Below are 24,415 nucleotides of genomic sequence, written 5' to 3'. Positions count from 1 at the left end.
TTAAACCGTTAATCTGCCTTTCTTGTCTTATTTGTCCTTTCGATATTTAATGGGACCGTATTGCATTAAGCAAGTGCCGACGATAGTCGATAGAGATGTAGTTTCGAGCAACTCTTGAATTATCTGGCAACATCAATATCGAATAGCCATCGTTTTTTGTGCCAGCTCTAATAAACATATATATGTTTTAGGGCCGCGAGTGAAAATGCGTGCCACAAAGGCCTAAACAAACTTGGAAAACACCGCGAAAAACGTCGAAAACTGCAGTGCCGATTCCGCAGATTGTTCGCCACCCCGGAAAAGTTGGAAAATCGCATATAATCAAAACGAAGATCAACCAAAGGAAAAGCAACAACAACGACTCGCCATGGGCAGCAGAACTGAAAATGGTGAGTTTCTAAGAAAATGTCCCGAAAATTCGTTAGAACTATCCTTTTTTCGCATTTTGCGTTGAAAATGATGTGGATTTGAAATTAATAGTGTGTGCTTATTACTATAATTGCAACATTTTCGGTTTTTGCAGCCGCCGGTTGCGGTTGCATTTTAAAGTGCACTACATACACACACACATGTGCACATACATATTTATCACCACTGTATGGTTGTATGTATGTAGTATATGCCTTTTAGTAGTGCTGCCGGGAAGGCCCCGTTATCTGATTCCGGGCTGTATGTCTAATTGGAGTTGTTAGTTGGGATTTTTGTTCGCCGAAGAACTTCGTTGTGGGTTTGAACAAAAGTTATAGCATGGCTAATACCAGGAGTTCATGGCCTTCACGCTCACAATACGTATAAGTTTATCGGAAATAAATTATGTTTCATTCATCTTATGTCCATGCTTCAGTAAATTTAATAATATAATTTAATTTTAGCATCACATTCTTCAGGTGTGAGTGTAATCTTGATACTAGGTTTATTAACATTATTTTATATTGCTATTATATTGTATTGATATTATATTGTATTGATATTATATTGTATTGATATTATATTGTATTGATATTATATTATATTGATATTATTTTGTATTGATATTATATTATATTGATATTATATTATATTGATTATAGGTTTATATATAAAGAAATGAAAAACTATAGCACGGCACTGTTATGAGTACTTACTGTTATGACTATTCACTGAAGGATTTCAGTTTCATGGAGGAGTTGTACATTTTATCTTTCTTTCCGAGCTCAGATAACATTCTAGTCCTAGTCCTTTAAGTTTAGCCTATTTATATTTAATGCACTGTTTAATGTATAGGGTTTAGGATGAATATTTTTGAAAACTGCTGCAGATCGGTTACAAAACACAAAAATGTGCGTTCCAGTTCGCTAGAAACCCTCAACTTCTGGTGACATATCGCATTCTTGCCAACATTTTTGTAAGTTTTCTTCCTCTTCGCATTTGCTCGATTTATAGAGAATGCTTTTGTTTGTGTTTAAAATAGATTCGAAATGGCTCTTTGGCCTGCGTCCGCCATTGTCGGCGTTTTCGAGTGGGTTTTATTGAAAATCTATTTTGCGAATCATCCGACCAGCCCGGCTATATCACCCCGCCCCTTCTCTGCTCCTTCCTCGCATTTGTCTCCAATTCTCTTACATCGCTGGCGTCGCAATAATGTCGTCAGGTTTTTGTTTGTTCGCTCTCCCAAACACCGAAACCCGGGGAAAATAGTTCTTATTTTTGGTAAATCCACACAAATTTACTTGAGTACAGGTGACGATTAAACCTTATTAGTGAGTGAAGTCAGTACTTGAACAAGAAAGTCTATCAAAAAGTGGTTAAAGTGTAAGTTAATTTTCCTTTCTTGCTTTATTTTCATACTTTTTTAAAAGCAAAGGATTTCTCAATTGAGAAATAATAAAGTCTATCTATCATTTGTCTTTCACTGCAAGTGCCCACTGTATACTTATTCGCATTGATATAAATTTATACTAAAAACGTCGCTGTTTTGTTATTCTCTGTTTATTGTTTTATTCGGATACCTGCGTCCAATGATTCCACCAGTGATGATGCTTTTGGCCGATGATGTCGTGATGAGGATGATGTATCTTGGCTGATGCTCTAAACGAAATGTCGTCGTTGTCACACAATGTTGTAGTTGTTGTCTTAGTGGCTGCTGCTACTTAGTTAGTCGATTGTGTTGCGCTCGGATTCGCTTCGGCCGTCCGTTTCGCACTCATTACACAAACAAAAAAAATTTGAACAGAAATCTTACTGCAAAAACTCGCGAAAGCGAAGCATTTTTCATGCGAGAATGTCGAGAATTTGTGTAAATTAATTTATTGCCTTCGCCCATGCCACTTGCTATCGGATGGCATTTTATTTACATTTTCAAACGCATTCTGGCAGGCGCACATCTTTTGATTTCGCATTTCGATTTTTCGGCAGGCAAACTCCCGTTAGTTGGAAAACGTATCTTGAAATTTATTGCAAAATGCTTATAGTCAGCATTACTAAAAATTCAAAAACACTAATCGTTCTTACTACTCTTTAAGAAAACAAGTTCTTTTACATGCAAATACTTTGTTGCATACACCTAAACACATTTACAACCGTTTTTTGGGTTTTCAAGGTGATATCAATTTGAAAAATAATTTTTTGTATATATGCACTTAGAATAATTAATATTTTGGTGATTACTTCTTAACGAAGATGCGCTGTATTTTATTTAGTCTGCTGCTTATGAATAATCGCCTGTGATAAGAGCAGACACATCACATCGGTTGCGCCAGTTTTGTTTTTGATTTTGATTTGGCTCAAAGAGCCCCATTATTTCCGCACACCACCTGCCCCACCGTTGTCCCCTGTAGACATCCGCAGACAAAGTTGCGATGCCAAGCGAATTCTATTCCCGTAAAAGCGAAGGAGGTGGCTGGGTGGTTGGGTGGTTGGTGCCTCTAGGCCCGTGCAGATGCTTTTTGCATATTTCATAATTCCCGCAGGTGGCTACGGCTGGGGCTACGTGGACTGAAGCCGGGGCAACCCGAAGACAACAATCAAATGGCCCCAAATGTCGGCTCCCAGGTGCCCCTTTTCGTATGCAACGGGCATGTCTCATATGCCAAATGAATGATTGAGGAGACTGGAAGTCTAGCCCTCCTACTTCTATTAATATTTTTTCTTTTGCTATGAGTACCAGTCCGCAGTTTACAGGACATCTGCTAGTCAGGATACTCGGTTTGCCAGCTGTGCTTAGCTCGGCAGAACTCAAATGTGGCCTTAAAAGTTTTGGCCGTGTGTCAGCTAGTAGGCTTTTAGGTGTGTAAAATGTGTTGAAAATGTTTACCTTATCAGATAGATATGTATAATTATTATTAAACCTAGCGGATTAGAATTAGTTCTCATTGAAGAAATGGAAATGTTTGTCATATTACTGGATAAGGTCTGTCATCATCAGGGTTTTAGTAAGAGCTTTGCACGCTTGAATGAGGACTTCTTTGGGTCGCCTCTTCCATCTGTCTGTCTGGGTCAAGTGAATGGAGGTAATGGTAGCCTTGTCCGCCCTCCACCTGCTTTCTTGGCCAGGCGTTTGTTGTTAACACCTTTCATGGCCGTCAGGACACGAGACATGGCATGGCCCAGGCATTGTCACAGGCAAATTAATTAAAGGACCCCCTCTGGGCGATGTCGTAAAGCATTTAGCATTTTAATTGCGCCGTAAAACGAGGCGGCGGAGGCGTACAGTCGTCGAGGTGTTAAGCAGGTGACAGGGGGGTCATCGGTGGGTTAAGGGGATCCAAAGTGGATGGATTCACCCGGGCAAGAGTTGACTTTGCTTTGGCATTTGCCGACTAATAAGATTAGATTTGCTTGCTTAATATTCCCCAGAAGGATCGTAAGAAAGGCTATTATGGGCATCTTTCTGCTCAACCTACAATTTGTGTAGTGCGAAAACCTGTGACTAACTAAAGAGTAATCTTGGCTATTATTGAAAAATCTCGTGGTTGCTTTTGTAAAGGTTAAATGGGCAGTGAAGTTACATTGTGGTATATGCTAAAAACTCAAGCAGCAGGCAGGGATCGAATCAAAATATACATACATCAGTTTGTTTATAAACAACATCTCCATTATAACACGCGAATTTTTATTCAATGAAATAAACTGGGAATACTCGTGTTGCAAACACTGCCCTTTTATTCCCCAACCAACACCTTAATTTCCTGTTACTAACTGCGATAATTCTGGTAACCTTTAGTCACCGGGGGGCATGCAGGTATTACAACATTTAAATTGAATTTCCAGCAGGAAATCGGTGCAGTTGCATCTGCATATCTCTGCCCTGTGGGCCAACTAAACTGGGCCAACGCAGGCCACACCCACTGGACACCCCCACGATTACCTCCTACCCTCCAGTGAGAGCCGCCCAACCGCCCTTCTGGATACTGCAGTTGCCTGCGGAAGTGACAGACGGATGCTGGTAGTATCCTCGCATCCTCGTATTCTCGTATCCTCGTACTCGGCACTTGGCCTCGAAATGCGATGCGCTTTTAAGCTCACACGTGCGACGGAGCTTAGGCTCGGCCCCTCTCTTTCTGCGGGGTATAAACCTCTCATTTTCTATTCGCATATCGCCCACTCTTTCGCTCGTGCTAGCCTCCTCTCTGTCGCTGGAGAGCAATCTCTCCGTGTTGACCCAAATAAGATGTCGTAATTGCAGGCGAAAGGCGCGACATTCACGAATATGCAATTACATTAACCGAAGGGAGGAGAGCGACAAGGAAGCAACAGTCTCGTCCTTTTCCTCCCTCTCTTTCTATCTCTGTTTCCTTGCCATCGTTCCCAGTTCGATTCCTGGTATTCCCAGCATTTTACAGCAGTTACTTATTACGACGCATTTGGGGAAACGTATTTTGACATCCCCCAGATGCAAATAAGCGCTACAAAAAGTCCCTTGATAGCAAAAAATGGGATGATATGATATGGGAGCAAGGGGTGCTCATTTGGCTAATCGATGCAAATTATTTTGCAATTTGCCAGAGCGAGAGGGCAGCACGAAAGAGATAGATTGCATAGATAGATGGAGCAACTTTGATTAAATTCAAGGTCCCGCTGGGCAAAAAGTTGAGCTTACTGCGTTGTTTGCACTAAAATTATGTTGCATACTTCGTGGTGGAATCTCAACTTGCGCATCAGTGTGTATGTGCTTGTAGGAGTATGGGTTGAATGTGTGTTTGTAGTGGAATCTAGGACACGCTCCACCTGACTTTCAGCACAAAATTGCGGGATGCAGGCCAGACTGCTCATGAAAGGATTTCGATAAACTGGAAAATCATATTCAACTTGGAATGGGGGTGTATGCAAAAGTATGTATTTAAGCGATATTTGTCGCTTGCTTATCGCTCCTTGTTTCCCCCCCTCATGATTTCCCTCTATTCGCGCAAGCAACGAGGTCCTAAAAGCTTTTTTATTGCCCACTCAAACGATGAGACTCAGAGGCAAATAAAATAACTGGCATATCCCGTCAGGAATCAAATGCAATTTCAGGCTATAAATTGACAGATATGCAAGCGAAAGAGAGATGGCAAAAGGGCAGTGGAAAAAGAGATGGAAAAACTTCAATTGATGGACACTTTTTTGGTCAATTTGCCAGTGATTTGCGAGGGTAATTGAATTGGAAAAAGTTTTTTGTGGGATATAGGGTATATGATGATTTATGGGATAAGTTTTAAGTGGCTTAAATGTTGTAGACTTGGCTGGGAATAGTACTGAAAATTAAGCTAGAAAATTACATTTAACAAACAACGACCATCTATTTGAATTTGGCTTTTGTAGTTTTAAAGGATATAGAACAGTCGAATATATTCTCTCTCCATTAAAACTATTTGCCATTCGCTTAGCTGCCTGGCTTTCACACTAGCACTTTGATTAAAAGTGTTTTAAACTGAGATTTAGATTGGTTTGATGAAAAATCTCTTTTAGTATTTACATTCAATTAAAATTGAATTCGATTTCCAACTATAGCATGTTTTCCATCGAGTTTTACGAGGTTTTTGTTTTACCCTTTTGTGCCATAACATTCCTGTTTGGCTCGCTCCCCTTCCTCTCTCCTTCTGCAGGACTCTCCCCTCTTCCCTCTCACGCACTTATGCTCACATGTCCAAGGTCCTTGTGCGGCCTGCTAGGAAGTGAAGCCACAGAACCAAGCAGGGATATAGGGATATATAGGCAAAAAACGCAGAAAAACACAAAGGATGAGATGGCCAGTAACCAGAAGAACTACAACAACTGCACTCGCTACGCAGCGCACGCACACACACACGCATCGCGAAGGACAATAAAAGCAACAACAATAGCCACCAGGAGCAGCAGCAACTAGAAGGAGTAGATGAGAACACTGGCAAAAATGATTACGCGAAATATATGAAATTATTAAAAAAATATCTATGTATAAATAATATTGCATATAACGTAATCAATCAAGAACTTCGATTTTATATAAAATTATATTAGTTATATTTAACATTTGAGAAGAACTCCCAAATGTAGGCTCTAAAAACTGGTCGCCAACTAGTTCGTATTTTCTCTAAATGATAAAATTTTAATGGTCACGATATAAGTATTTCTATCAACTTTAAAGGGTAGCTTAAGTATCCCCCCGTACTTTTGTGCATAATCCATTGAAAGCATAATTTCTTCGAGTGATTGCAGAGTGGAGAGTCTCGAGCAAATGCCACCCCAATAAGCATTATGCCTCCGGGCCATGGGACATCGGGCGAACTATATGGTAGGGAGGATATCTATAGAGAGCGAGAGAGAGAGGGGGCTAGGGTGTGGGAAAGAGAGGGGGAACCCATACGCTTTAACCTGTTTTCCGCGAAGCTTTTACGCACTCGCAGCGCTCTCCATCTACGCGAGCGAAAGCAAAAAGAGAGCGAAACACTCGCTTTATTATTTTATATTTTTTTTTGTTGTTTTTTTGCCACCCTTCTGGGGGAAAAGCACTAGCGCACGAAGGAGATTTTCGGCCGAGAGATTCTAGAGAGAAACGCAGAGGAAAAGAGACCATCCGCCAGCGAATTGGCCCAGTATCCATTCGGCCGTGTTCCCATAATGTCCGCCAGCGGTCGTCGCTTCTGTCGCAGCCGTTGCCAAAGTTGTCATTGTCATCCGTACCAGCAAACGCAGCAGCAAAAGCAGCAGCAGCAGAAACATCAAGCAGCAGCAGCAGCAGCAACTAGCAACTAGCAGCCACTTCGCAGCAGCAACATCTATAGGAGAAGCGGAGCAGCAGCAACAGCAGCAGCTTAAAAATACATTTTTCACAATGAAGCAAACGAGCGGAGGCAAGAAAAATTAGTGCCCGAGAAAATTAGTTTTTCAAGCAGAAATACAAAAATAACAAAAAGCGAGCGAGTGAGAGAGGGGCAGAAAACCGGAGAGAGTGAGATGGAGAGAGAACAATGGTCGATGGGGTTTTGCGTTTTGTGGGGCTCTGTTCTTCGCTTTTCGCTTCCCCAATACAAGAGTTGCTGGTGAAAACTAAAAAAAAATGAAGGAAAATACAAATGGCACGCGCGTTGAAAAAATATAAATATCGGTTTTAGAGTCCACCGAGTTGTGCGAGTGAAATTGCAGACACCGAGTGGTAAATGGATATATGTAAAGCTCAAAAGGAAGCCTCTTTGCCGGGCAGAGTGTTTAAAAATATATATACGAAGCAAAAAAAAAAAAATAATTGCAAAGAAATGTGTGCGAAAACGAGAAAAATGTTTTCGAGTCGCGAGGAATTTTCATTTGCTTTAAAGACATTTTTTTCGGTGGCCTTTTTGGTGTATTATACATACACAGTTGCACACGTTTTTCCCCCACACACACACACACTCACATACGAGAGTTCGGCTCTTTTCCTCGGGTTCGGTTTTCATTTCGTATTTTTCTTTTTCAGGCTTTTATTTTTTTTGTTTTCGACATTCGGTGACGTTTCAACATACAAATTAGTAAGAGTTTTCCGTGCGAGAGGTGGAAAACTGCATGCTTAGAACTTATCATCGACTTGTCAACAAATTACAATCGTTATTTGGCTCTAGGTGGAAATGCACGCCCCATTTCGCCCTCTTCCTCTTCTGCTCTGTTGGGGTTTTTCGCTGGCTCATTTTCCATTTCCCTTCCGCCGCCTTTGCGGGTGCATTGCAGCCAACTTCCTGCTCGAGCTTCTAAAGTGCAGGCACGCCATGCTCTCTCCGGGGATACACTCGAAGAAATGTTTAGTTTATTGTTATTAAATTTACTAAAAATTAAACTTGAGTTATGGTTTTCAGAGGGGTTTTTGTATGGTTAGAAGTAAAACGATACTTTACAATGCTAGAATCCCTTTGCTGTTTAGTACGTAGACCAGTTAAATGATAAACATTTTTGAATATTTTCTTTAGTGTACTTTGTAAGGCCCTTCACTTCGTTGGATTCTCCCACGCAGGCGCTTTGGAGCTTAATCTCCGCCGACTAGACGACCGCAACACATTTCCTAGTACTCGTCACTACGAGGAAGCTTTTTGTTTGTCGCTTTGAGCGGCTGGCGGTCCAAAGGAGAGGCCGATAGGCGAAGAAAGAGAGGGTGTGTGTAGTGTGTGAGTGAGTGAGCGGCTATAAACAGCCAAACAGCAGGAAGGCCAAGTCGTAATACCCTGCCACATGCAACCCATAATTCCACACCGCGCCCTCCCCGCTCTCGGGATTCTGGTTCTGATTCAGATTCCTCAACCGAATGCAATTTTCCGACTCTTGTCCCAAATTTGGTTGGCGAACTTTGTCGTTGGCTTTGCCTTCGCCTCGTTTCCACCAAAAGCCGTTAGAATGGGGGAAGGAAAAGCGGTGGAAAAGCGGTGGCAAAACGAAGACGACGTCGTCACCTTCGTTTTGGTCGTGTGCCACACGTCGTATGCGTGTTTCTTTTTAAGGCGGCTACGTCATCTGTCACCTGCCCACTTTTTCGCTTTTCTCTCGTGCGATTCTCCAAATCTCGTTCCTCATTCCTCGCTTCTCGCTTCCACTCGCCTTTCGCATTTTTCGCGGGTATTTCCCAGAATAAAAGATTCACAGCGTCTGTCATGGCATTTCGCATTTGGCCAGGTGTTTTTGGCCCAAAATGGGGGAGGGCCTCCTCGAAACCTTTATTCATCTATTCTTCTGCGTCGCTGGTATTTGCATTTTATATCAGTATTGGAGGAAAACAAGCGACGGGAAAATTGTAATTGTCATAATTTGTTAGGGCTAAACGCTTTGGAAAAAATGAAGCAAGGTCATTTTAAAATTTCATCATATTTTGTTAGGTCTTAATATATTTATTACAGATATTACTTAAGTAAATATTCGTTAATAAAAGCTCTTTCTTAAAATTTAATTTGCAGTATATTATTCAAAATTGAATAGATCTTCCACGGATTTCTAAAGATTCCCTGCGATTCCAAGTTTAGTGACTTTCGTTGCTTCTTTTTTCAAACGAAAAATGTAAAAATCCTTCAGCTATTATAAAACTTTTTGGGAACTTTCCGTTTCCCTGAACTTCACACCGAAAATTTTAATTATATAAACGAAAAGAATGGCCCCCCTACCCAAGATTCCTTTACTTGCCGATGCAAACACCGACTTGCCTCAGTTATTTATGCAAAGTCCATTCAACTCGGACAGATAAACATCAAATTTGAAACAATTTTTGGGAGTTCAGCTCAACCCCTGTGAGGAGGCACAAAAAGTGAACGAAATTAGCTACCTACTCCATAAATTGTGACAATCAAAAACTCAAGATAATTACGCTGAATGGGAACCAGTCGCTTGTTACGGGTGTTCGGTGTGTGCGTTTGAGTGTGTGTGTGTGGTGTCCTTATAAGGATATTCGCCAGGAGCTGAGGAGCCCTGAAGATAGAAGAGCAGAGAGCAGGCGAATATCCACCCTTCTAATCGTGCCGAGGGCAATATTCGCATCATGAAATTTTCTCGGCTTTCGGTTCGTGCAGTTTGAATATCAAAATAAATCGTAAACAAGGTCAGATTGTCTACGAGTGTGTGATACACGGATACACAGTTTTGCTAAAGGGATTCATTCCATTCTCTCGCTTTCCGCGTCTCTCTCTCTCTCTCTCTCTCGACTGCGCGTTTTTCTCTTTTGGGGAAAAGCCTTCGATTAAACTTCCTCCAACTTTGCAGATGGTAAAATGTGTGCCACAGGAAACAACAGGATGTCAGAGAAATCCTCAAAGAATCTGAACTATATAGACAACCAGATGGAAATATCTCAATAAACATAAACATAAACAAACAAATAACAAAGCCGAGGAAAGGAAAAAGTCAGCGAGAGAAATAATTCACAAACAACCAGAAAGAAAGAAAGCTTTAACTAAAATATTTTTAACTATACAATATACATACATATATAAATTAATTATAGAAATAGCAACCTAAGTGTTTAGTGCGTAAAATACAATTTTAAACAAAATAACTGGGAAAATCGAGCAAGTGTACAGACCAAAAAGTGAGGGCAGCTTCTGATTTTCGGTGATATGGTGTAAATGTGATAAACAAAGTTCTAAAGAAAACAACAACAACAACAAAGAAACAAACAACCAAATCGTTTTAAAACTCAATTACCACAATAACGAACAAAATACCCTAAAATAGTGTTTTATTTTTCCTCCCTTCGCAAAGTTTTTTGCCACGAAAATCCAATACAATAACTATTTATCTACAAATACTAAGCCTTGCATCTTATAAAAAACAAATAAACTAAACTAAGAGTAAACTATTCTAAGTCGCACAAAACCAAAGCAAATCGAGTGAAAACATCAGCGTCAGAGATTTTTGGTTCAACCTTTTTTATAAAAAAGTATTCTCTCAACTGCACTGCCGTAACTTTTCGACAAATATGATTTTTTTCTGAAAGAATAAAAACCAAAATATTCGTACAAATATAAACTAAACTAAACGAAAAACTAAGCAAAAATTCTTATGAGCCGCAGACAACAAAAACATCAAGAAATAAAAGACAAAACTAACCAATAATGAAAATTTGTTAACAAATTTTTGGAGCTACATAAAACCCTGTAAACAAAATGCAATAGTTTAACTCACATATTGAGGTAATCATTTTGGGATTTCCGAATTTTCAAGAATATTTTCTTTCTGGATTTCTTTTATGGATTTATATTTTTTTCTGTTACAAGCAGTAAATCAAATAATTATTTGTTCATTTTTGCATTGCATTTTTTAACTTTCAGTACACTTGACATAAACTGTGATTATGAGTTCCACAAAATCTCAAGTAGCCCTAGCTACGAATATTCCAACCAATTTATCCTCCGCCGCTTCTGCCTCAACAGCGGTCGCTGCGGCCGCCGTTGTTGTTGTTGCCAGTGCCAACGCCGCCGTTGCCTCAAGCGCCAACTCATCCGGAGTGGGTTCAGTATCGGGATCGGGATTGGGATCTGGATCGGGATCGGGAGCAGGAGCAGGAGTATCAGGACCAGTAGCCGCAGGCGCAGCCACTGCCGGAGCAACAGGATCAACAGTCACAGCAGCCACATCCGCAGCGGCAACATCCTCCTCCACTTCCGTTGCCACAATCTCAACCAGCTGCAGCAGCAGCAGCATCAACAACATCAACAACAACTGCGGCGAGGAGTGCCAGTCGGCGGCTGGATCCTCCAACTTGGGTCGACAGAACAGCTTCGGCAATAGACGAGTAAGTAATGCCGAAGACCCACAAGGTTGTGATCCTTTTCCCCTTATCTAGTTTAGCTTAATAACGAAAGACAATGCAAAATTTATCCCTTGTAATATATAATAGGAAACCATTTTGAGTTCTTTATATGCCACGCAAAATAGGTTAGTACTATATGGTTCAAGCAGGGGAGTGCAGGGATTTTAGAACTGCTCTATATAGGTCAGGTCTGGTCAGGTGTCGCGTTGCAGTTGGGTTCTCCTCTCCCCACTGAACATCCTTTCGGCTGTGCTCACGATTCTCGCAGCTCTCTCTTGTGGTGCCCGTGGTATCTCTCCGTGTCTCTCGCAGGATGCACACACATAAGTGCAGCCATGAACTGAACTCTCGAGCTAAGGATACACGCCCAAAAAACGTCTAGTAAACTGGGTCAGGTCAGTGGCAGTCCAAAGAAGGGTGATGGGTTATGTCGTCGGGGGCATGGGGATTTGGGTTCTGCGAATCGCATTTGCTGGAAATTCCCCATTTCGACCCCGAGCGGCCAAAGTGTTGCAATTGGTAATCGTGTTTCTGATTGCTCCTGCAGCAGTTCGCTTCTGTCCCACAATCCCAGACATTTCCAAACGCTTTTTGCCAACAGAGTTCAAGGTTTATGTGTGAGTTGGTGGGTGGCTGGTTGGTTGGTTGGTCGGTCGTTTTGTCGTTCCGTCGGCCGGTTGCCTTGGTTAACTGCTCATGCAGGATTTATCGTCAATCATTGTTTATGTGCTGGGCGATAGAGTGGTTTTCCTGGCCACCCCCGGATTCACCCACTCCCCACATAATGGAGCACTCACTGGCAAATGCTGCTGCTGCGAGGCTCCAAGGTCGATTTATTGATTTTTCCCACAACGAAAATTAAATGGGTGTACCAGATTCCTGGAAATCACTTTGAATGCCAGTTTCAAGAACTGGAAAATTAGCTGCGCCTGAAGGTTAGGCAGCAAAGTTTTTCTTTCACACCATCTGTCAATTGCATTACGCTTACTTGCTTTTAAGTAGTAAGTGCGGAAAATTCTTAAAAGTTTTCGGAACTCTTGAGGTCTGAAGCTACAAAACACCATTTAAGTTTAGGTTGAAGATATATTGGTATTTTGTTGCGTTCTTAATTGCTTCTTATTGAAGCTTCAAGTGTTAACCTAGCCCGTTGGCCACGTCAAGTGACTTCAACAGCTGATTAATGATGTCAGTTTCGTTAGTTTTCGTATAGCAGAAAATCAATGGGGGAAAAACAAATAGCAAGGGAACGTAATTAATGTGCCTGATGACTAAACTTGAACGATTGGCCGACAGACTGAACGCCTGACTGCGCTTATCCTTTGGTTTTTCTCCTGCCCTTCAGCGCGCGAAAAATGTCAAAAGGCAATCCTGGGCGGACTACATAAGGTATACATATCATATATAATATTAGCCTAGCACGGCAACCAAGCGGAGTATACTTCCCGGTAACCTTTACGGAATTTCCCGTGTGTGGGTCGTTTGTTTTTCACATTCCAATGAGCCAAACAATTGCATCATGGATTGACTTTGAACACCTGCCATTTGTTGGTATATTCGAAGTATACATTATGTACTGTACAGAACCAAAATGTAGTTGATTCAATTAACTTGACGATCCAGAAAACAGTTTGGATATTTAAAATTTATTATCGGAAAAACCAGATAAGGGTGTACAAGTGCTAGGCTTAGAATGTTTGACTGCTTACTCACCTCAACCCTGGTCAACTTTGACATTCGTTTGTTACTAATTCAAATCTAATAACTTCACCTGTCGCCTGCTTTTGCTTTTGCTTTCAGGGCAACATGAAGGGCAAACATCTGACGCGCAGCCATGCTATGCGTGAGTCCACTTCGCCACCTCGCACGCCAACGCCGCGGGCTGCCTCCGAGCAGCAGCAGCTCCAGGAGGAACCCCACGAGCACAACAATAATAACAATAACAATATCAACAGCAGCAGCAAAGCACAATCAGCTGGAATGGGCAACTCGCCGTTGATGGAGACGCCAGCCGTGATTGTCACTAGTCAGCAACCGCAACAGCAGCAACAGCAGCAGTGTGTGCCACCAAAGCCGCAGCAGAATGTGCCGCTCAGCAATGAAGCTGAGTTCCCAAAGCTATCGCCTCCAAAGAAATCCGGCGGTCAACACAATCGCACCAACAGCAACGGCAGCGGCATGGAGTATAATAACAATAACAGCAGTAACAAGAAGTTCGTCGTTGACCTGAAGGCCAATGGTTTGGACAACAAGCCGCACAACAACTCATCGACGGGTGTGATCTACAACTCTGGGATGAACTACAAGGCGGCGGAGCGGCATGATCGACACGAGCGCCACGAGATGTCCAGCCAGAACAGCAATCTGAGCAACAACCATGACGAGGAGCCGTACCACTATGAGCCCAGGGGAGGAGGAGGCGGCAAGAAGCATCGTGCCAACACCAATGCCAAAGGTAACAAACCACGGTTGAAGAATCTCGGTGGAAGCTCATCTGGCAGCATTGATTTAGGAGGCGGCGGTGGAAACGGCAATGGTAACAACATGTCCAACAACAATGGCCTATCCAACAACTCGAGCAACAACACCTCGGGCTTCATATCGCGCGGTAAGTGGCGACTTTTCGTCAATTGGCCAATACCCAGGCTCATCACTCACTGATTCTAGTCTTTCATCAATCAGAGAACTCGAGCGAGCAGTACACGGACTATGGCGGGACCGATCTTCTGGTCTTCTTCCGGGACACACTCAATAAGAACCTCAAGGATCGCAACATCCTCTTGAAGATTGAGAAGGACCTAATAGACTTTGTCCAGGAAAATAGGTGAGCGGGTGGAAAACGGTAATCGGTATTAGTATTATAAATATAATCATCTTTACCCCTTTTCATTTGCAGTCGTGGTTGTGAGTACCGCTTTCCGCCAGCTTCCTCCTACAATCGTATGCTGATCCATCGCACTGCCGCCTTCTTTGGCATGGAGCACAATGTGGACACGGAGACGCAGCAGTGTGTGATTGTGGCCGTGGCCAAGAACACGCGCATACCGGAGGTACTTAGTCGCGCACGGGCGCATTTATTATTTACTAATTACTTAATCAATACTTTTTCAGATCCGCTTCCAGTCGCTGGTGCGCGACGATGCACGCAAGTCAATTCTGAAGCGGGACACGCACAGCTTCGATGAGGTGCGTCAGTCGCCGTACTTGTGCCCACTCTCTCTGGATCGCAAGGCCAAGAGCTTCGAGGAGCGGGAGGAGGATTACGATAGGGCGCGCAGCCGCATCTTCAGTCGAACAGGGGGTAATCATGAGGGATACTCCGGAGGTGGCGAGGAGGAATGCTACGGTGGCTGGGAGCAGCAGCAACAACAGCAGAAGCAGTCTCAGCCACCTAGACCCAAGAGGCCCAATGGGAAGATGTTGCAGATGCAAAATGTATGAGTTTCCATAGAGTAGTACAAGATTCCAAATAACTTATATGCAATCTTGTAGTCCACGGAATCTCGCGATGGCATGCGATCCGGTGGAGCCGTGCCCAAGTCGCACAACTTTGGCAACTACGGAGGTCCGCCCAGCTCAGGAGGTCCTGGCAACAATTCCTTGCCTCGCGGCGACTCAACAACCTCGATTAAAAGTGGACGCGGTGGCTTTGTGAAGCAGGACTCAACTGGCAGCACTCCATGGCGACTGTCTCCTTCCAGCAGTGGGTGAGTAGCCCCGAAGTCTGTCTCTTCAAAATCGTTAAACGTAACCGGTTTCACTGAGACGAGAATTATACATTTTTTATTTTGTTTTTAGAGAAACTTCTCTTAGTAATAAGTATTGTAGATTCTTTTAAATGATTTGAAAATTGCAGCTTTTTTTTAGAAGTGATTAATAATTTCATTTATTAAGCAAAACAATTTATTTAAAGAACCTAGTGAAGCCGGTCAGCAGGGTAAACTTTATGTTGAAACCATGTCCATGTACCCAAACTCAAAATCGCTCTCGCTCCATTTCTTAAATTATGAATAATTTTAAATTGACAAACTTAAAAATACCCCCAAAAATCCAAACCAAAACCATTTTTGTATGCAATCCCAACAACAACAACAACAATAACAACAACAAATGAACCAACCAACATATAAACCAACTCGAACTCCCCACCGTCCAGCTACAAGACGCGCACCCAGTCCGTGCGCTCCGACTCCGTGACTCCATCGCCCACGAGTTACGGCAGCGACAGGCAGACGCCGGAGCTAAACCATCCATCCATGGTGAACCACAGCCGGGTGGCACCACCCATGTCATCGGGTGGTGTTGTCGGCGGTGGAGGATCAGGAGCAGTCAGCGTGTCCTCCGTGGAAATGGGAACAGAAGCCACCGGGGCTGATCCGTCGTCCACGTCCAATTGCTCGTCGGGAACGTCGGGACTTGTCTGGGCCGTTACAGACATTTCGAATGTGCCAATTGGCAGCCTCCTCATTGATCCGCAAACCCTCCAACCAATTGTCAATGCAGACGGGTAATTTACAAAAACTAAACCAAGAAAATTAAACCACACAAACAACTAAAAAATATAATACAGAAATCGCTGCAAAATTATCGCATTCGTTTACTGCAATTGCTTTTGGTATATCCGTTTATTTAATTTTTTTTCTCGATTTACACATATTCTAACTAAACAAACAAAGCGACAAGTGCGGCTTTAGAACACAGTTTTATATATATATATAATGTTTTCAAATATATTGGTAAACTATTGTTAAACGTTTTCCCTATCAATTAAATGTACTTACTGTTAAAGAGCAACTTTTAGTAGCGCATATCTTATTCAAATTTCTATACAAACAATAATAATAATTATTTTGAATATCGTAAAATATCCTAACGTAATATTTATTAAATAAAACATAAAACAATTTTATTCTGCCAACTCGACAGAGTTTTGATAAATAATATATTTGTGAAAAAGTTATTTGCTTAGATACTTCTATAGTTTACACGTTATTTATAAAATTATATAATTATCTGTGTTTAATGCGGAAAAGTTATTTGCTTGAAGCCTAATATCTACCAAATATCTAGCCATATTTAAATTATACCTATATAACTTTAGCCTTGTTATTTACTTATTATAAATATTAATACGTTATTATATGTGAAATATGCAATATTATTAGCTTTTCATTTTTCGTGAAGACTTATCGATGTTGTTTTTGTAAATTATCTGCCTAACTCGAACCAAATTACCCGACACCAAGCGCAACACCAGCTGCTTCTGAATATATAACTATTCGCCTCACCTGTCTATACATCTCTTGACTCTGTGCCTTTACTGCCACGCTCATTGACACCATATTAACACGAAATCGAGCGTTTTTTCACTATATAAGCCAAAGTATTCCACCTTTCATGTTTGAAACTAAAATCACCAAGCTTGCCTCTTCAGCGTTGATCGAATGAATGAGTTGAATGTATCGTGTGTTATCGTCTATCGTCTGCCAGTGTTGTCGTCATATCCTATGTGTTGTTTGTTCAATTTGCATATCGCATTGTATCAATCCAATCAATCAAGCCATTTGTTGTTGTTGTTTTTTTCAATTACTCTTATATAATACTCAGTGTCTGTCGCTGCCGTCGCGTCGCTAACACACTGCAAAGAAAAATATAAAAAACCACAAAACTGTGGAAACTCTATCAGCAGACGCTTGTGTCGACTGTACTTTCCTTTCAAGTAACTGCGATTAAAATAGAAGGAGTCTACATTTCATTTTCCCCTAAAACATTATTTTAATCGCAGTCCTCTACTCTTTATTCTTAAATTTCCTATTCGAACGTTGCATGTTGCCGAGCGAGAAAAAATACCCGAATAACACACTCAATCCTATCAGCAGAACTATGTTCAAATATGTACAAAAAGCTTATAATCACGTTCGATTTTTGCAGTTCCATTTACCACTACGACCCGTCCAATCTGCCGCCCAACCAGGCGCTCCAGCACACGGGCAATCAATACCAATCGCAGAACCAGGGCAACACCTCCTCCGGCGGCTACAACAACTATCGCAAGTCGTCGCCACATCAGCAGCAACAGCAGCAGCAGCAGCAGCAACAGTCTCAGCAGCAGCATCAGCAGCAGTTGCAGCAGCCACAGCAGCTGCACCAGCAGTCATCCCAGCAATATGCCACCACTGAGCTGTCCTGCAGCTCCACCGAGAGCTATGCGGAGGAGGAGGCGCACTCCCCTGGAATGGAGTGTTCTGAGGGATACGAGAGCTACGAGCAGCAATCGTTGCCTGTCCAGCAGCAGCTTTCCGGCAACGGGGATTCGGCCAGCACCAAGGGCGATGATTGTGATAGCCTGACCAGTGCCACCGCCTGCCTCAGCATCACCACCTCCACATCCACTAAGAACTACGATCGCATCGAGGTGCAGAAGTACAAGAACCAGGCCACCAGTCCGAACATACCCGCCTGTTGTGCTGTGGGCGAGAAGCTGGAACTGGAGGCTGCCTTGCCGCAGGAGCAGGAACAGGAACCTATGGCTGGACCCTCCTCATCCGGTTCCGCCACCTCCTCGGTGGGCATCACCGAACTCCCATCAAGCCAGACACCGCTCCCAATGGTGACTCAGGTGAACTGTGACCTCCAATCGGTGTCGCCCAGCACCACGCCCTACAGCCAGTGCGAGGTGAAGACTCCTAGCCAGAGCCACGCACCCAGTGCCGCCGTCGAGGAGCCCAAGACAACCACCTGGACGTACACGCAGAGTTACCAGGCGCCAGACGGCTCTACCGTCTTTCACACTACCACTACGCCCAATGGGGCTGCGCCCTACTGCGCCACCACATATCAGCAGGGGGTAAGTCCATCGATAAATATTATATTATATTCACTATTTGATGTTCTGATTCTCCTTTTAGCCCGATGGCAGCATCTATGCGGTTCCGCAGGGCATGGTTTATGCCGCCTATCCGCAACCAGGCGTAGGCACGGCCGGTGGTGCCTCTCAGCCGCTCTTCCAACTGACCACCAGCAGTCATCCGCCCGCTCAGACACTTTTTGCCTCCCCCGAGGCAGGCGGAGAGATTCCTGGCGGCACCTACATGATACCTGTCTTTGATCCGGCTCAGCAGCCGCGTGAAGGACTCATCCCAGCGCAGGCCATATACCAGACGGGGCCGGGCGGACCGGGAGCCACTACAGTGATGCCAATGGCGACGGCGGCTGCCTATCCAACGGCCCAGTTCGCCACGGCAGCGGCTCCAAATGGCACGCCGATATACCAGGCTCCGCTCATCTACTCCAGCGAACCGGGTGGCGGAGCGCAGCTGCAACAGCTTCCGATGGCACCCTATCCGATTCAATACTCTTACCCGTACTACCACCCCATCTCGTACTACGTGCCTCAGCAGGCAGTGGCCGCCGCACCCATGGTAGCCTCCCAGCCGCAGGTGGGTCAGGCTCCAATGCCACAGCAGACGCCGCACGCGGGACCTGGAACAACCACAGGACCACCAACGGTGGTTTCAGGTAAATAATATAAATCCCACCATAAATCGTGCATTCTATATAAGTTTACCATTTAGTTTCAGGGCAACAGCACCACCAGCCGCATCAGCCGCACCATCAGCAGCAGCAGCACTCGAGCAATGGATCCGTGGTCACCTCCAGTGCCTATGGCACTCGGGTTAAGCGCACACCAGGCGGTGGCTCGATCCACTACAACCCCAGCTACACACCAAGTTCGGTGGGTCATGCCGGTGCTGCTCATCATCCGTCAGCGGGCTCTGCCCAGATCATAGCTGCGCCGGCGGCCAGCACAACCACATATCATGCGCTGCCTACGCTGACGCTAGCCCACGGTGGTGCAGCGACTGGCACGGATCTCAGTGGTGCGGGTGGCGCCCATGTGTACGCTCTCCCCGCCCAACACGCCACCGCGCTGATCCCAACGAATATCTTCCCCTACGCAGCGGCGGCGGCGGCAGCAGCCGGAGGGCCAGGAGGTCCTCCAACGGCTCCTCAGGTGGTGCAGCAGGCGCCTCCACCACCGCCACAAAGTGCTCCCCATCATGCTCTTATTACAGCCGCTCCGTTTTATCCTTCAAATGGCGGTAACATGGATCAGGGAGCCTCTCAGTCGGCTCCTAGCACTCCAGCGGCTCCTGGAAGACAAGCACCGCTGTTCAGCACCCCGCCGGCTCCAAATAATGGAAGCAGTGGCAGCAGCAGTGCGGGTGGCGGCGGAAACAGCGGTGGCTATCACAGCAACAGCTCCACTCCGCACTACTACCAGGGCCAGAACAGCAACGAGGGTTACACCTCGCCTTATGAGAAGAGGAATCATGGCGGAGCCTCAGGAGCACACTCAGTGGGAGTACGTAAGCCTTACCATTCAGGTGGCTACAACCCAAGACATTCGGTACCACTAGGCGGCATCCCCTCTGGAGCAAAGACTCCGCTGCTGAACTCCAACAACGAGCCCACGCCGCGTGCCTCTCCAAGCAGCGTAAGTTTGGGCGGTGCTTCTTCATCCGGTGGAGCCAATTCCTACCAACATCGTGGTCCACCACCACATACGATGGGTGTGAAACGAGATAACAAGCCCAACCAGCTCCCGCTGATCAGTGGACCACCGCCTAGTTATGCAGCAAACTCGAGCCCTGGAGTTACGAGCTACGAGTCAAAGCCACCGGTGCGCCTAAATGCCGGAGCCGCTAGTTTCCGGAGTCAGAAGTCCATGAACCAGGACTACCGACGCAGCGTCTCCCAACGGAACTCGCCCAGCGCCAATGGAGGAGGAAGTGGAAGCCACGAGAGCAGCAACAACTCGCCCAACAGTATTGTGGGCAGCCAGAGCAACAGTGCTGCCAACACTCCCAACGCAGCAGCCCCACCACCACCGCAGCCACAGCCCACTTTGGTAAGCCACTCTGGAGGATTTGTGGTGCTGGATCAGACCACCGGAGCCGCCATGAATGCCTCGCCACCTTCGCTCTATGGCGGAGGCGGAGGAGGTCCAAATGCTGGAATAGGTGGAGGAGCAGGTGGCGCTTCGGGAGCGGCAGGCTCGAATGGTGGCCATCAGCCGGGTGGCGGCGGTGGCGCCCGCTCGCACATTCCCACTGCCCAGCTGCACCACAGTGCCGCCGCTGCCGCCGCCGCAGCTGCTGGCAGCCAACAGGCCACGGCGGCGGTGCTGAGCGGCGTGGCCGCTGCTGCCGCCCTCGGCGGCTACAATCCAAATGGGGCGTCCGGTGTGTACTTCAAGTATGGCCAGACGTACTTTGCCCATGTGAGTATTCGCTGAAACCCTAAAATTGTCACTTTTATTAATAAATTCCTATTATATATTAGCCCTCGGTGGCCTTGCCCAACAGTCGACGATCTCCGTCGAACGATATCCGGCCTCAAATGGCGCAAGTGGCCGGCATGTATCCCACAATGATGATACAAGGTGAGTACAGATACTAGGTCCTATGCTCTGGTTATCTCACAACTTTGATTAATAACTATGGATAAAAAATTAAGCTAACGACATATACGCATCTTTTCCAGCGCGTCATCCCAGTCGCCATCCGAACCCTAACTACAAAGGTTCGCGTCCGCGGTAAAGCCAGCCGTAAAACCGATATAGGATACCCAAGCAAAGCAAAAACTACATACACATAACGGCATACCTAAGATAAATATAAATAGCATCCTAATCTAGTGGAACATAACGTAGTTGACAAACATAAAACCAGAGGTAGTGGACCGGACAAACGGATGGAAATGGAAGAGCAGCGCAGGAGGAGAATAGAACTCGTCGAGTGCTGGCCGCAGAGTTGTCGGGCACTATTGGTAGCAGCTGGACAGGAAGGGGGCGTGGCAGGGACTCAGTCGCCAAGTCACCAGAAAACCAAACCAAACTATCCACACACCATGAACACCACTTGAGAGCCGGAGAGCGAAACAGAGCAAAGCCATCACTGTTATCTTCCGCAGCAAGCGATGGGAAAGGGGGAGACCGACAAAGCATAGCATATAGCCTCTATAGTTAAGGATTATTGTACGGATATAGCTACAATAACTGAACCGCTACAGAAAGAAAGAATTGAATGCTGTATATTTTGTGCCATTACAAGTAGTCTTTAATAAAACAACAAAATCGAGTACCCGGAGAAGCAATAAATGAACACAAGACGCCCCCCAAAAAACGGACTTTCGAACTGGACACTTGACCGAACTTGAACACAGTCCTTTTCACTTCCCATCTGAAGCATAATATAGGATATTCAGGTAGACTTTAGTTTCGAGAAGTGAAGTTTCAGAAATGGAATTAAAAGTCAGAGACGATCGCTCTTTGCACGCTAAAGCAAGAGAATCTCCAGGAATTCTCGAATACTATTTTTAACCTATCACCTACAAAGCTGCTACCAAAAAACCAACAGTTTTCCAAATTTCAAATATCGCCTTGCTTTGGTGTGCTTAATTGAATGCGTTTTAATTATGTTAGAAATCTCAACCGAAAGCAGAAGCGTGAACAGAAACTCCATCAACCAAACGACCGACCCGACCGGACAGCCTGGCCCTCTGGACCCAAGGATCCCCAAATCTGCCGCCAGAATTGGGGCGAGTCTTATATCTAATTTTGTTCAGCAAAATTCGTGAAAAGCTCTTCGACACAAGTCTCGACACAGCCACTAAATCTGTTTATTTAGGACCTATAACATCTACATATAAAATACATCTATAATTTAGCGAGTCAATTATTATTATTTTGTAATTTTAATTAATGAAAATTTTGTTAAATTTGATTTTTGATTTGAATTTTGCCCTATTACGTTTATGTTCTTTCGAAATAGAATTTCCGTAAAATTTTCTGTTCCTTAATGCAAAGAAGCTGCAGCTAAAATTCGTTATTAACTCGTAAGCAAATTAAAAACAGACAATGGAGTACGATCAGTAGAAGATGGAGAAGTCAAGCAGCTATACATTTATTGTTAAACAAAATAATTAGCTTAGCGTGTAACTACATATGTATATGTACCATCTAATAATATATAGGCAAGTGAAAAGAAAAGAATACAAACAAAATGCGAAAATCGAAAAGTATAATAAAAAAGAAAACCACATGATTAGTTAAAGTTACAACTTGTGTTGCCTCCTCTTTCCGTTTTTATTCTATTTATTGACTTTCCACAGCATATGGTTATCATTTTCCTCATTTCCGCTTTTGTACAACGAACTTTACAAGCAATGGCAACTTCTCTCGCCCCGCTCGCTCGGAACTTCTAGAACTGCATGTCTAAATGTACATAACAATAATTTACACAAATCTGAAACGCGACTACGAGTATATATAGCGTGTAAGTAGGTTAGTGCCGGGCAGTCTTAGAGTTTTGGATCTGCCAAAAATCAACCAGGATATCATCACTCAAACGGCAACGCTAGTCTCGCTCCAATGCAATCGGTCATCTATCATTTTCGAATCCTGAACAACTCACATAAACATTATGCGATAAGTATGAATAGCTTTCGACTAAGGTGCGCTAGGAACTCAGCTTGATACTTGATAACTCATATATAGCATTGTAGTCGATAACACAACAGTACCAACTAAGTTAGTGAACAAAACTGCTCAAGATTCGAGTCTACGGCCCGAATGATACTTATTATTGTAAGCACCGAATCGTATTGTACCAGAAAACCACACAGAAAACGCTTTGTTGGCTAGTCCCGCGCCAGAGTAAAAAAAGAACAAAAAAAAAATAGAATGCCAGGATCAGTAGCTAGATCGGAGGTCAGTATCCTGGAGTATCGAACATTTGCTCCTGTTGTGCATTTCTTTGTTTGTTGCTCTGTTTGTTAAAGAAACCACAAAAATCGTTGACGACTAAAGAATGTTGAGAGGGTTATGGGAGAGAAGAAGGTAGGGATAGTTGGGGAATGGGAATATGTGCAAGCGATGGCAGGACAGGCGCGGAATATGTTATACAATATACTATTATTATTATTACTGCATCATGATAATTCGGTCTAATTGGTAATGGAAACACTGTAGCTCCGAACCGCGGCATCCGAAAACCAAAAACCAAACACCAGAAACCACAGCAACCAGCAACTCGAACAACCAAGCATGCAATGAGATAAAGACACAAAAAATAATGGGACGAGGGCGGCGTTTTTACCGACGAGGATAACTCTAATGATAATGATGATGATGGTAATGATAATTATTATTAACAAAAAAGCAAACAAAATCCACAAACCAAAAAAATGTATTTATTTATTTTAATTTATATATACACTAGAGAGTTATTACAAATATATATATATACATAATGTATAAGGAGAAAGAACAAAAACAAATATGCGTTTGCAATGGGGGAGTGGATCAAACTTATCCTTCTTTGCCGATTTCCTTAACGCATATATTCAATGATTTTATATCCCTCGGCAAATTATTAAGTTCTCCAAAAATTATTTAAGAATATAGGTCAAAGGTTATCTTTCCCTTAGGCACATTTAACATAAATTTTCCCTGGCCCAAACAGCTTTGCCTATGATTTATGGGCTATGAGAACGCATTGGACAGCCGCTTACCACCACAAAATGATGTCCTTTGGCACATGTTACCCACAAAAAGTGGCCATAAAACATAACTTGAGCAAACAGGCGCTGACCGGGAGTTGTGCAAACAGCCGGGAACTGGCTATATGTAGCTGCATTTACCATCTATTACATGTTGTC

At 44.0% G+C, this 24,415-nt stretch overlaps 2 protein-coding genes across 8 annotated transcripts; both read left to right on the top strand.

The window, feature by feature from the left end:
- Positions 1-148: 148 nt before the first annotated feature.
- LOC122618586 (protein encore) lies at positions 149-22,813 on the top strand. 7 transcript variants are annotated; one of them, XM_043795142.1, is made up of 14 exons: positions 149-389; positions 11,214-11,677; positions 13,493-14,147; positions 14,205-14,300; positions 14,360-14,516; positions 14,589-14,742; positions 14,804-15,127; positions 15,185-15,399; positions 15,849-16,199; positions 17,624-18,539; positions 18,601-19,210; positions 19,267-20,975; positions 21,038-21,137; positions 21,239-22,813. In XM_043795142.1, the coding sequence occupies exons 2-14, from the start codon at positions 11,237-11,239 to the stop codon at positions 21,292-21,294; spliced, it is 5,784 nt and encodes a 1,927-aa protein (XP_043651077.1). In that variant the 5' UTR covers positions 149-389; positions 11,214-11,236; the 3' UTR covers positions 21,295-22,813. The 7 variants fall into 7 exon arrangements, with proteins under 7 accessions (XP_043651077.1, XP_043651078.1, XP_043651076.1 ...); XM_043795143.1 differs by having other exon boundaries at positions 150-389; positions 14,375-14,516; XM_043795141.1 differs by having other exon boundaries at positions 150-389; positions 13,493-14,300; positions 14,375-14,516.
- On the top strand, positions 7,057-11,066 carry LOC122618588. Its single transcript, XM_043795147.1, has 2 exons — positions 7,057-7,289; positions 10,147-11,066. Exon 1 carries the CDS (start codon positions 7,057-7,059, stop codon positions 7,189-7,191), a length of 135 nt encoding a protein of 44 aa, XP_043651082.1. The 3' UTR covers positions 7,192-7,289; positions 10,147-11,066.
- Positions 22,814-24,415: the final 1,602 nt, after the last annotated feature.

The sequence above is a fragment of the Drosophila teissieri genome, chromosome 3L, assembly GCF_016746235.2.
Source record: "Drosophila teissieri strain GT53w chromosome 3L, Prin_Dtei_1.1, whole genome shotgun sequence".
Classification (NCBI taxonomy): Eukaryota; Metazoa; Arthropoda; class Insecta; order Diptera; family Drosophilidae; genus Drosophila; species Drosophila teissieri.
This window is presented reverse-complemented; position numbering and strand designations above follow the sequence as displayed.